At 46.4% G+C, this 13,491-nt stretch overlaps 1 protein-coding gene across 2 annotated transcripts in view; it reads left to right on the top strand.

The window, feature by feature from the left end:
* The window catches only part of Ywhag (tyrosine 3-monooxygenase/tryptophan 5-monooxygenase activation protein gamma), a 34,804-nt gene extending 29,159 nt beyond the window's left edge, over positions 1 to 5,645 (top strand). The window contains exons 2-3 of one of the 2 annotated variants that reach the window (XM_026396854.2): positions 2,275 to 2,939; positions 4,895 to 5,645. In XM_026396854.2, coding sequence (XP_026252639.1) covers positions 2,275 to 2,931 — 657 coding nt within the window. In that variant the 3' untranslated portion in view covers positions 2,932 to 2,939; positions 4,895 to 5,645. Of the gene's footprint in view, positions 1 to 2,274 lie in introns of both variants that reach the window. The other variant, XM_026396853.2, reaches the window with a different exon arrangement.
* The last annotated feature ends 7,846 nt before the right edge of the window (positions 5,646 to 13,491 follow it).

The raw sequence follows: 13,491 nt of genomic DNA, 5'->3' as shown, positions 1-13,491 counted from the left end.
TCATCTGCTTTTAGGTATTATAATAGAGAGTCAGTAATGTATCATGAAAGGTTAACTTAAGAAAATTACTTGAAAAAATACTAATCAGTTCAAGAAATATTTGCATTGCATAACATTTTCTGGATATCTCAAAAATTAGTAAACTACACATGATGAATTCAAAGACTGAATTGCTTGTAGCACCCTAATAAGTATGATCTGGTTTTTATGTTCTGATTTAATTATCTCTGCATTGGAATTGGTGGCGACAAGCTGGGTGTGGTGGTGCATACTAGTAATCCCAGTGACTCCTGCTGTGGACTTACTACAAAGAAGTTTAAACACAGGCTACAGTTAACAAGTTCAAGGCCAGCCTTAGCAACTTAGTGAGACCCTCTTAAGATAATAAAAAAATGAAGGGGGCTGGGGATGTAGCTCAGTGGTAAAGTGCCCCTAGGTTAATTCCCAGTATAAAAAGAAGAAGAAAGAAAAGAAACTTGGGACTGACTATAATCAGTTTTCCTAAGAATCCCCTATTCCTTTTTAAAAGGCTATAGAAAAGGGGCTGGGGTTGTGACTCAGTGGTAGAGAGCTTGCCTAGCATGTGTGAGGCACTGGGCTCGATTTTCAGCATCACATATAGATAAATAAAGGTCCATCAACAACTAACAAAATATTAAAAATAAAAATAAAAGGCTATAGAAAGAAGGTAAATGACTTGGACGTGGAAAAAAATCTTTGGCATAGCATCCCCCCCACAAACACTTTAGTATATATATTATGTAATGCAATTTTACATAGAAGCTATGATCAACACCAGGAACATAACAAGTGGCTAGTTTACCTGGGGGTAAAGAAGAGAGTAGGGAAAAACTGGTTTCATAGGGAATGTATTACCTTGTTTGGAGGCTTTGGGAGGTAGTGGGGAATTAACCCAGGGGAGCTTTACCACTGAGCACATCCCCAGCCCTTTTTATTTTGAGACAGGTCTCTGCTAAGCTGCTGAGGCTGGCCTTGAACTTGTGATCTGCCTGTCTCAGCCTCCTGTGTTGCTGGATTATAGGCATGTACCACTGCCCCTGGCCTTATCTTGGTTTTTAATACTTTTAGTATATGCCAGGTAGGAGTACTGGAAGGTGTTCTAGGCGGGGCAGAAGAACAAGCAGCCGGTAAACACAGGCTAGATGAATAATGTGGCCTCAGAATCTGGAAGAAAGTAAGAGCTCTGTTAGAAACTTAATGGCTGTGATATCACACAACCAGGTAAAATTTAAAAAGGGAGTGTTAGTGACTTAATGTCTTGACAGTCTTAGGATGGTGAAGACAGAAACCTTTGAAGTTCCTATTAAAGCATCATCTCTGTTGACTACCTCCAGAAGTACTTGCTCATTTTTCTTGTCCTGTATGTTACTAATCCTATGGACGCTGTCTGTCACAAGTACACGTTTGTCCACTTTTTTTTTTTTTTTTTGGTAGCAGAAATTGAACCCAGGGGTGCTTAACCACTGAGCCACATCCCCCACCCTTTTTTTTTTCTTTTTCTTTTTTAATATTTATTTTATGTGGTGCTGAGGATCAAACCCAGGTTCTGCCCATGCTAGGTGAGCCCTCTACCGCTGAGCCACAATCCCAGCCCCCAGCCCCAGCCCTTTTTATTTTTTGAGATAATGTCTTGCTAAGTTGTTGAGTCTGGCTTTAAGCTTGTGATCCTCTAGCCTCTATCTCCTAAGTTACTGGGATTACTGGTGTGCGCCACCACGCCTGGTAATTCATCTTCTCTTGGCATACCAGCAGAAAAGCCTTCTTGTTTCTCAAAAGTCAACTCAAACTTGACTCAGGTATATTCTCACCCAAAAGGGGTAGGCCTAGGGGTCAGTGGGTAGTGCAAATGAAGTTGTCAGACAAGCTGAGGAATGTAAGTCATCTATAATTAGAATCTGTAGGATCATATGTATGTGATGTTACATGAGAAAATTGTATAGACCTTTTGCAATTAAGATAACAACTTGAGTTGTCATCTAAGAGCTAGACTTGACAGTTCTTCCATAGAACTACATGTGCTGGGCCTGGGTCCTTCTCTGAGGAGGAAGCCAGGGTTTGATTACCTTGATCCAGCTGCATTTTTCCCTTGTTGGTGCCTGTTCCCCCTCCACTCCCTTCCCTATTCCCGCACAGTGTGCTTCTTTTTCTGTTAATCATTTTGATCTACTGTTGTGTTTTAGTGGTATGAAGATGTGACTAACCCAGTTGATATCATCTGTACAGTAACAGCTCTTTATTGTTTTCTTCTCACAGGTGACAGAGCTGAATGAGCCACTGTCCAATGAAGAACGGAACCTGCTCTCTGTGGCTTACAAGAATGTCGTTGGAGCTCGCCGTTCCTCCTGGAGGGTCATCAGTAGTATTGAGCAGAAGACATCTGCAGATGGCAACGAGAAGAAGATAGAGATGGTTCGTGCTTACCGGGAGAAAATCGAGAAGGAGCTGGAGGCGGTGTGTCAAGATGTGCTGAGCCTGCTGGACAACTACCTGATCAAGAATTGCAGCGAGACCCAGTACGAGAGCAAGGTGTTCTACCTGAAGATGAAAGGGGACTATTACCGCTACCTGGCTGAAGTAGCCACTGGAGAGAAGCGGGCCACCGTGGTGGAGTCCTCTGAGAAGGCCTACAGCGAAGCCCATGAGATCAGCAAGGAGCACATGCAGCCCACCCACCCCATCCGGTTGGGCCTGGCGCTTAACTACTCCGTGTTCTACTACGAGATCCAGAACGCCCCAGAGCAAGCCTGCCACTTGGCCAAGACCGCCTTTGACGATGCCATTGCCGAGCTCGACACTCTGAACGAGGACTCCTACAAGGACTCCACTCTCATCATGCAGCTCCTCCGTGACAACCTAACGCTCTGGACAAGCGATCAGCAAGACGACGAGGGCGGAGAAGGCAACAATTAAGGCCCCAGGTGGACTGGCAGCGCACGCTGATGCTACTACTGCAGTCTTTATTTTTTTCCCATGAGTTGGGGGTCGGGTGGGGGAGGGAAAGGGAGGGCTGACCTTCCCAGGGAGAAACCCACGACCTGTCCTGTCTTTGATCGCCTCTTTGACGTTTTTGCCAAAATACCACTAGTGGAAAGTCAGGCTAGCTGTGCTGGTATTGGAGTAGCAGTCTCACGGCATATGGACTGTGGTGTAGGTTCATGCAAGTGGAGCTGTCTGTCTTTAATTTAACTTATTGCTAGGTGATAGGTTTTGAGATGAAAAGAAAATGTAAATGGAATGGCCCTCATTCAGTAAGTTCTGTGGTTCCAGTAAGGATTTTATGTACATACGCTCTTGTCTTAAGTTTTGGGTACTTTCTCTCTCCTCTGTTTTAGCTGTGCATTTCTTTTGGGGTGTCCTCTACCAGACATGGCATAGTTTAAATCCCAAGCAAACAGACTTAGAGCATGAGGTTTGCTCATCCTACAGTTTAGGCCTGCCCGTTTTCCTCAAGTCTGATTATTCGACAGTATTAACACTAAATTGCAGTTTACAGTATTTCTACATTACAGCCATATGTGACATCAAGCCATCAATTGTGAATTTTTCTTTGCTGGTTTTTTTTTTTTTTTTTGGCTTTACATTCTTCTTTAGCCGTATCTAGGTTGGTTTTGCTGTTCTCTGCCTCCTTGGCTAACCTGCCCTGAGGAGAGTCAAAGCTACTTTAGGTTCGGTTAATAGGTGCTTGGCAGGTGGCTGTGGGATTTCATCCTCCTTTCCTCTTAACAAATCCACAACAGAAGTTATTAATCATTTTAACAGAAACGATAAGCACCACAAAAATGGAGGTACTTCAGGTCTGTCTGTCATGTATGGTGTTAGATTCTCCATGACCCCTGCTCCCAGCTGCCTCAGCTCCTTCCTCAGGGATCGCACTGCCATTTGCTCCCCTCTGCACATGAACTTTCCCTGCTGTACCGAGTGGCTTGGAGGTTGGATCGTAGAGGCTGGTGGCCTTCAAGAAGGTGTGTGGTACAGTGTGGAGAGTCAGGTGCTAGAAGCTGAACCTGTAGAGACTCGGCAGGAGGCGCTGCGCCTGCCCAGCCTTCCTCCAGCTCTCCTTCCCGAGGGCGGGCCTGCTGCGGGCTGTGAGTGAAGTCACCACAGGGAGTAAGAGCTGAATCCTGTTTGACCAAAACTTTTCCCCTATTTCTTTTCAAGGAAAGCATGGAAGTTGGAGGTTGACCTCTCTGAGTTAGCGCACATTTTGCAATTGAAGGAAACCACAGAGCTGTTTCCACACAGCTGTTCTCAGTTAGCCCTGGGGCCCTCCTTCCCACTGCAGCTTGGTCTCTGTAAACATGACCCATTGCATGTCGCTGTCCAGTTTTTCTTAGTTTTTTTTTTTTTTTTTTTTAACAAAATCAGTAACCATGTGGACTCCTAAGATGGGTAATGACACCAGAGTTACTTTGTTACTTTGTTTTATTTAGGCAAGGAGAGATATGAGTAATGACTGAGGAAAACCTGACATGCTTTCGCTAGACCAAAATCAAGCTTACAATTAGGAAATGAGTATGTTTAACAGGACACAGTGACAGTGACAATAGAAGAGTGGTGATGACCGTAGAGTCATGTGCTCCGTAGTATTGCAGTTTCCCAGCATGATTTTCCTTTGAGGGCCCCTCCTCACCCTGGTGGAAGTCCTGACTCATTGAATTCTTCCAGGAGTTCTAACTCAACAGAGCTTTGTCGCTTTTGTGCCATTACAGGAGCCTGGAGTCATCGCTGTGGATGGAAAACATTTGGGGGAAGGGGCGAGTGGGTCTTTCCCTAATTTTATCTTCATGTCCAGTGAGCAGTGTCGTGTCCGTTCTTATCGCATTTGGAAATGATTGACTGGAATTACAAAACCTATTTTTCCTTTAAATTTCAGCTTTGGCTCTGGCTGCGTTTTAGAATAATGCAAGATAAAATCCCTGCAGACAGACAGAGGGCTGGAACTGAAGAGGGACGGGAGACTTGGTGTTACGCAGCTTGAATGGTTTCTTTTCTTTTCTTTATTTTTAAAGAAATGCACTTGCCTATGATACAGTTTCTCCAGTGAAATGATTACTCCTCCATTACTCTATTGATACAATATTGTGCATGCTCGTGTTGTATTTCTATACAGTAGCTTGAAATTTATTAACTTATACTGTAGGTGTTATGTATTCCTATGACAAAAAAAAATTAAGTCTTCAAATTTTTTAAAGTTTTTTTAATTTAATTTTTCCTTTTGGGGGTACAAGTTTGCTCTACCAAATAGTGATCGTAACAAATTGATCTGTTTTGGATGTTGCTATAGTGACATGCAGTTATATATTTTGTTTTTAAGGGGGGGGGCAAAAGAAACACCAGTGTTAGCTTAATCTTAATGTCTGGTGTTTGTCATGGTGAAATTATAACTATTACAGTGTAGGAGAGCACTGACTATGTTCTCCAAATGAGCCTTTGTGCTTTTTGTCATGTTATGCAGTGAACTATTTTTAAGGTCTAATCAGTGATTATTTTTCCAACTCCGTGTTTCTCTAAGGAATTATTTCGCACACGGACCATTCTTAGCAGTTTTCCTCAGTGATGGAATATCATGAATGTGAGTCATTATGTAGCTGTCGTACATTGAGCAAATAAACTTACAGATCTGATGTCCGTGCCATTTAGTTTCATTTAATGTTTTAACTTTTCCTTTGCTTTTGGGGGTATGATTGGAGGTGTGTGAGTTTGGATGGGTTGATGGGGTGTGGGGCGAGACAGCTTCCAGTACAAAGGACCTGTGTCTGGGAGTCAGACCTGGGCTTAGTGACCTTAAGAAAATCAAGGGTTGATTGAGGTATGGCTCAGCGGTAGAGCACTTGTCCCTTGCCTAGATGTGCACAAGTCCTGGATTTGATCCCCAGCACTTGAATAAAAAAAGGAAATAGAAATTAGAACACTGTCTGGGCCTCCTAAGTCTGCTTTTTTTTTTTTTTTTTTTTTTTTTTTACAGTGGTTGAACTCAGGCACAAGGCCACTGAGCCACATCCCCAGCCCTGTTTTGTATTTTATTTATAGACAGGGTCTCACTGAGTTGCTTAGTTCCTCACTTTTTACTGAGGCTGGCTTTGAACTCACCATCCTCTTACCTCAGCCTCTCAAGCTGCTGGGATTACAGGTGTGCGCCACCACACCCAGCCCAAATCTCTTGCAAAGTACTGTGTTTGGCTGGGTCCCAAAGGGCCCTTTGGGGATACAACTGGTGAGAAGCACAGGCCCGAGTTTGAATCCTGCTCCTGAGCCCAATAGCCAGGTGCTGCTGGAGGCAGCTGTGTCAGGAGGTACCTGTGAGTGGGAATGTTGTCCATGAGATAAAGCCTTTGCACCTGTCAGGGAGTACGAGTTTCAGCAGAAGGGAAGGGTGGCCTTTACAGTGGAGGGAGACAGTTTTTTTTTTTTAATTTTCTGAGAAACTTCAACTCACATTTGGTGTGATAAGACTGTGTAAGAGGCCTTTCATTGTACGTTGAATGAATTGTCTCCTGGGTTAGCTTGTTTGTCCCTGGGACCACCCTGAGTGCCACTGCAAGTATGGCTTGGAACTGGCAGTGACTGGGCCTGAGGTCCTACCACTCACTGATGCCTGGATTTGGGGCCCTTCCAAGTTTGGTGAGCTAAGCCCGGGCTGCTTCTGGCAGTGCTGACATGGCCCCTCAGGATGTGCTGAGCAGGATCAGTGTAGGAGCCACTGAGCATAGAAGGAGAAAGTACAGGCGTGGGCAGGTTTTCAGAGGGTCCCTAAGGCTCTTTGGAAACAAGGGAAAAGGACTTAGAAGTTGCTACCACACCCTGTTCCTTTGTGACACCTGCTTCTTAGGGTTATCATGAGTGGAATTTACCCAGAGTATTCCATAAACACTTGGAAATTGTTTTTTGAGGAGGGGGACACTTTGTTGCCCATGCTGGCCTCCTGCTAAGTCACTGAGACTGCAGGCAGACACTACCATGTCTGGCTGGCCAGTTTTAAGATTTCTTTGATGCAACAGTCCTCAGACTTTCTCAACTCAGAACCCTTTTACATAACTCTGAAGAGCTTTTGTTTGTGTGGGGTTGAATCAAAAACTACAAGTTAAAAATACTCATTTGTCTAAAAACAATCACCATTTGTTTCTTGAAAAATAGTTGTTTTCCAAAACAACAAAAAAAAATAGAGGCGTAGCATTGTTTCACTATTTTATAGGTCAACTGGACTCTGATATCTGCTGCTACGTGCAGTGTGTTGAAGTATGGGGGAGGGGGTAATTGGAAAGGATGGCCCTGAAGAGCTGGGTTGAATGGTGGTGTAGAAGAAGGCTAGAAGCTTCTCATGGTTCAGGTGGCACTCATCTAATCCAAGCTGCTTAGGAGGCTAAGGCAGGAGGATCAGAGGTTCAAGACCAGTGTGGGCAACTTAGTGAATTTTTCACTAAGGGCAGGGGATGTGTAGCACAATGATAACGGTGCCCCTGGGTTCAGTCCCCAGAACTGCAGAACAACAAACTCATTCTTCAAGCTCTGTGTCCTCGTGCTGAGTGTGTTATAGAATTTTGAAAATAGCCAGTAGGGTAAAGCAGTGAAGTAAGGGGACAGGGACAGGAGTGGGTATTAGGGAGTCCCTCAGCCCCCTTGCTTGGATGGGCATCTGTGGAGCAGAGTTCATCCTGACAACTTTAGGGGTGGAGTAGAGGTCCTAAATAAGGAGGTTCAGTGGCAGGAACCTTCCAGCACAGCAGGCATGCTGCAGAGGGCGGGTGTAGTTTCTCTCCAGTCTATTTATGAGCGATGACCACACACACTGGCCTCTGCACGGGTCAACTGAGACTGCACATTGACTCACTCTGGATGATCCGAGTGGCTAAGAATGGCAACTTGGTTTTCAGAGCAAGTTTGGAGAAATAGCTTCTGAAAACTACCTGTTCTCTATTTCTGGGAGTTGACATTAAGTGGTCACCAACCTGATCAGAGCATTAAAATGTGATATACCTGGCCCTGGAGTTGTAGCTCAGTGGTAGAGAGCTCGCCTCGCATGTTCGAGGCCCTGGGTTTGATCTTCAATACCACATAAAAATAAATAAATAAAAAAGGTATTGTGTCAAAGTACAACTAAAAAATAAATATTTAAGAAAAATGTGATATACCAGCCTTGTCCAATGAGCCTGCTGGTTTGAATCCTCCAAGTCTGGAGGGATGAGACAGGACGGGTTAGATGCAGACCACACCAGCCCTACCTCTAAGGAATTGTGGGTACCTGTGGTCCGGGAGGAGTCTGAAGGAGGGGCAGGCTTTCACAGGCCTCACAAGTAAACAGATTGCCCAAGTTAAGTAAGGTACTGGTTAGGCACTCTTGCCCTACTGCAAGAGAGGAAAGCCAATAGGAATTACTTTGAGGAACATGATTTGGGGGTAGGAATGTTTTTTAATTAGTGGTGTATGCACCTAACAGTATAAAAGGGTGCAATGTTGGGGCTGGGGATGTGGCTCAAGTGGTAACACGCTTGCCTGGCATGCGAAGAGTGCTGGGTTTGATCCTTAGCACCACATAAAAAACTGAAAAATAAATAAAGGGTGCAATGTAAAACAGTTTTTTGTATTCTTGCTAAGAATGTAGTTTTAATTTTTTAATATTTGAGACAGGGTCTTGCTAAGTGGCTGAGACTGATTTCAATTTTTAAAAATTTTCTTATCTACTATATATATTTTTGTTTATTTTTTTTTTATCTTGAACTTTGGATCCTCCTACAAGAAACACAGGTGGTTCACAAACCTTAAAATATTTACTACCTGGCTAATCCTGTGCTGACCCCTGGTTTCCCATTAACTGTCCCACCATGCCTGTACACATGCCACCCATTCATTGCCCCTTTGTAGTATAACCACTGCTGTCCCCCTCCTGATCTGGCTCAGCCTCAGATAGGATTTTTGCTTCTTTTGAGCGCTACTATGGACCAGAAATGTTTGCACAGTGATTTTAAATAAGGATAAATGGGATTTGGTGGCCTCTTGAATTAGAAGATTTAGCCCCATTGGAAGGGGGCAGACTTCTCTTTGTGTTGTGGAACTTGGAAGTCGCCACATGCCATTTACTCCATGTTCACATTTCTCCTAAAAATAAGGATAGTTTTCTTATGTAACCACCATTACACCAAACAGCAATTCCCTAGTGTATCAGCCCATGTTCAGATTTCCCCACATTGTCCTCAGGATGCATTTGATGGCTCATTCTTTTTCTTTCTTTCTTTTTTCTTCTTTTTAAAGCATTCTTTTTTTTTTCTTTTTAATGCTTATTGAGTTGTCAGTGGACCTTTATTTACAGGAATGCAGTGTCGAGAATCGAACCCAGGGCCTCACACATGCTAGGTGAGCACTCTACCACTAAGCCACAACCCCAGCCCTTGATGACTCATTCTAACACCCCTCCCATGCCAAGGAGGATCAATTCAAAATTAATTCGACCTCTTTTATGACATTGACTCTGGATTGCAAGAGAACAGGCTACTTGATAGTCTCATAGAATGTCCCACACTATGGGCTTGTCTGTAAGTTTCCTCCTGCCATTCAGTTTGTTTTCTACCCAGTTGGGACACTTGTCTTGCCAGAGGATTTTTGTTTCTTTTTTTCTTGTGGCACTAGGAGGGCTCTGCCACTGAGCCATGCCCGCAGCCCCTTCCCTTGCCGGAGGATGTGGCTCTGTCTTCCAGCCTTCTCCCTGGTTCCTTTGCTGGTCAGCAGCAACCAACACCAAGGCCAACCTAAGCCACAGGGTGAAAGCAGCTCAGAATCATGGGCCAGGAGGACTGAGCCACCCTTGAGAACCATCATGTTTCCTGACTGGCCAGCTAGGCTGGGGGCTTTGCCTCCTCACAGTACCTTCCCCCAACCCCCATGGGAAAAGGGAGGTGCTCAGTGAGCGAGTACTTGCTTTGACTCAGTGAACTGTCCCACATGCTTGGCCTGGTGAGGCCTGGCAATCTAAAGCTGTTGTGTCCTGAGCAGGGTGTCGGTGGGGTGGAGAAATGGTGCCACTCGCCATATGTGCCATAGTTATATCAGCAACAGGTGAGTGGATGCCAGCCACCTTCATTCTGGGTCTGGTTAGGGAAGCCTCAGCCATTGTGCTAAACTGGTTCTCCCAGGTAGGCAAAATGGTGCATGCCTGTAATCTCTGGAGGCTGAGGCAGGAGGGTCGAAATTTGAAAGCCACCCTCAGCAACTTAGTAAGACCCTAAACAATTCAGCAAGACAATCTTTAAAAAAGAATGAAAGAAAAAAAAAGGCTGGGGATGTGTGGCTTAGTGCCCCAGGTTCAGTCATCCCCCTGTACAATATAACAATAACAACCATCAAAAAACCCTGGTTCTTCCAACGATGGACAAATTATCTTACCTACTATTTTGGCTCTTAGACATCAAAATGCCACTTTTTATTCTAATCTGAAGCAGTATTTTAGGACTGGGGTCTTAGTGGTTATTTTTGTTTAGTGACACGGGTTGGAACCACAAATGAAGTCAAGCACTATACCACTGAGCTACAATTGCAGCTTCTCTTGTCATTTATGTAGTACTGGGGACTGAATTTGGCATTGCACATGGTAGGCAACCCCTTATCACTGAGCTACATTATGTTTTTTTGGTACCAGGAGTTGAACCCATGGGCACTTAAACCACTGGAGCCACATCCCCTAGCCCTTTTTTTTTTTTTTTTTTTGAGACAGGATCTCATTCAGTCGCTGAGGCTGGCTTTGTAATCCTCCTGCCTCAGTTTCCCAAGGCGCTGGGATTACAGGTGAGCGCCACTGCGCTGACCATTCTGTTTTTCTAGACAGGGTCTCACCAAGTTGATCAGGCTGGCCACTCCTGCCTCAGCCTCTTGAGGCGCTGGGATCCTGTGGCCCACCACATCTGGGTGGTTGTAAGTCTAAAGCCAGATGGGAAAGGTCATATTGGATTGTTAGGGAGCCAAAAGTGACTTCCAAAAAACTGGTAGTGGAGTTTTTTATATATATATATATAATGGTTTGCAAGGTTTTTGCCTCCTGACTTTGAGGACTGCTGTCTCTGGAACATTCCTTATTGGTGTATTGTGGTCCTTCAGTCATGAGTTCTAGGCTGGAGTGGGTAAGGGAGGGGCAAAGTGGGAAAAAAAATATCCTCCGGTGCTAAATCAGATTACATTAGGAACACAGACGAGATTTTACAAACAAAGGCTGGGGAAATGGTATGAAGGACAGAAGCTCTGAAGCATTATGAGTGTCCTTTTCCCTATAATCTCCCTAAATACTGTCCACATCCCCAAGACCAATCAGTATGCTACGTCCCATGGGGCTGAAGCAAAGAGAGAATGATGGCTGCCCGGGGGCGGGGGGGAGGGGGCAAGTGGTGGGAGGGACAAAATGAAGCTCTAGAGCAAACACAAGAGCCCTGGTTCCCCCTAGCACCCAAAAAATGCACGAAAAATGACTGGTCTGACCGCCTGGTCAACTGCAATGATGCTGGTTCCCCGGGCCTGGAGTTGGGAGGGAGGCGTCTGCATCTCTCCAGGTCGAGGTCCCACCCACCCAGGGGCTCCCGCACTACTGCCCTCCACTGCCCCGCGCTGGACACTGCTGGTCGCAGGGCGGCAGCCCAGCCCAGCTGGGAGGTCCAACCCGGGGCTTCTCTCTGGGCCCTTCCCCGCCACTGATGCCCGTACCCACGAGCTTCACTGCCTGCGTCTCCCGCGGGCTCGTTTCGCACGGGCAAACCGAGAGTTCCCTCCGCTTCCCCGGCTCCCCAGTAGCTCCGACCCCGCGGGCGGCGCAGGTGCCCGGATGTGAGGCGGGCGGGGCCCGGACCCGTCCGTGGCCCCGCCCCTTGAGGCGGCCCCTTCCCTCGCGGGCGTGGTAGGAGCCAATCACAGGTTAGGCTCTTCCCGCACCGCCAATGGCGGGTCTGTTGCTAGGGCTCGGGTTCCTGCTCCATGATCGGCCTGCTCATCTGCCTCGGAGCTCGATTTGTGCTCGACCTGGACCTCCCGCCACCGCGGAGCTTTATCCACCCCGCCTTCGCCACCCTCCTTCATTGCCGGAGGAACCGGGTCTGCGGTGTGGAGGGCATCATAACTCCTTAGAGGGCGGTAGTGACCTCCGTGGGCGTTGTCCCTGGAAGGAACCGGTTTGGCAGCGCGGAGCCTGAGGTTCCTGGTGTGCCCGGGACCCGCGCCTGCACCCAGCGTTTTCATCGAACCAGTGGCCCTGTCTCCCGTGCTCCACCCCAGCCCTTTTTATTTATTTATTTTCGATACAGAGTCTCGCTGAGTTGCTGTTTTTCTTCTTACAGATCTCATTCTGAAACAGTCCTAGGACGTCTGCATTATTCCCATCTCGCAGAGGGGGAACCAGGGCTCTGAATACCTTTGACCCCCACCACACACTGTTGGGAGGTATCAGAGGGACACAGAGACTCGGATCTGACAGTTCCCATCACCTTACACGTTGCCCCCCTTGTGGAGCAGTGAGGTGGGCATACGGGGCACACCTGGTGTCCTGAGGACACTGAGGCCAGCACCCGTCTCTTGCCTGCCTGTCCAGCCTCAGATTGCACACTGTCCTACTAAGTGTTACAGGCCAGTCATCCTCAAGCATGGTGTGCAGGGTCCTCTGCCCAGGTGTACTGGCCAGCCCCATGCTCACGCTTCTAATTGAATGGTGGCCAACCAGGGCCAGGGCTCACCGGCAGAAACCACCTGGAAAGATGTTAGAAATAGAAGGGGGTGCAGATACCTCAGTCTCTCCCCTCCCCATCTTCCAACATAGAGTTGTATAATTTCATCCCAGAAGGAGGAACAAGTTTCCCACATCACCATCCTACCTGGATGTAAGAATCAGCTTCAGTGTGGCTTCTGTCACTCAGTAATGTTCCATTTTGTGTTGGGGAAGAAAAGCTTAAGAACTCAGGATTTAGATTCCCATCCTACTGTGTTTTGGATCTGTAGCATAACTTCTCAAGTTCCTTAGCCTATCAGTTTCCATATCTGTAAAGTGGGAATAATGTGGTCTACATTATAGCAATTCCTATACAGACTGGGTACTGTTTCCAGGCCCTGTTCTAAAAACATCACCTATTTATTCCTATACAGCTTCATTTTGCAGATGAAGAAACGGAGGCTTATTAACTAGACCAAGATCCAACAGCTAGAAAGTGGCTGAGTGGAAATTTGAACTCAGGCAGGCTGATATTGCTGTCTACAGCGTATCCATGATCCTCTGCTGCCTCTTAGTGGCCTAGGTTTGCTATGAGGAGTCAGTCAGCTAAGGAGTGATGGGCAGCTAGCAGGTGTCCAGTACGTGGCAGTTGTGAATAGTAGCAGACACAGTGATTCACACGCCCTGCAGCAAAGATGTGCCAGGGCAAGGCAGGGGCCCAGGATCTCAGCCTTGGCTTCCAGGCCCTACAAAAGCCAAATCAGAATGGCAGCCAAGACAGTGAGCAGGGGACATGCTGT

This window comes from Urocitellus parryii, chromosome 9, assembly GCF_045843805.1.
Source record: "Urocitellus parryii isolate mUroPar1 chromosome 9, mUroPar1.hap1, whole genome shotgun sequence".
NCBI lineage: Eukaryota > Metazoa > Chordata > Mammalia > Rodentia > Sciuridae > Urocitellus > Urocitellus parryii.
The sequence above is the reverse complement of the archived record's forward strand: the minus strand, read 5'-3'. Positions and strand labels throughout refer to the sequence as shown.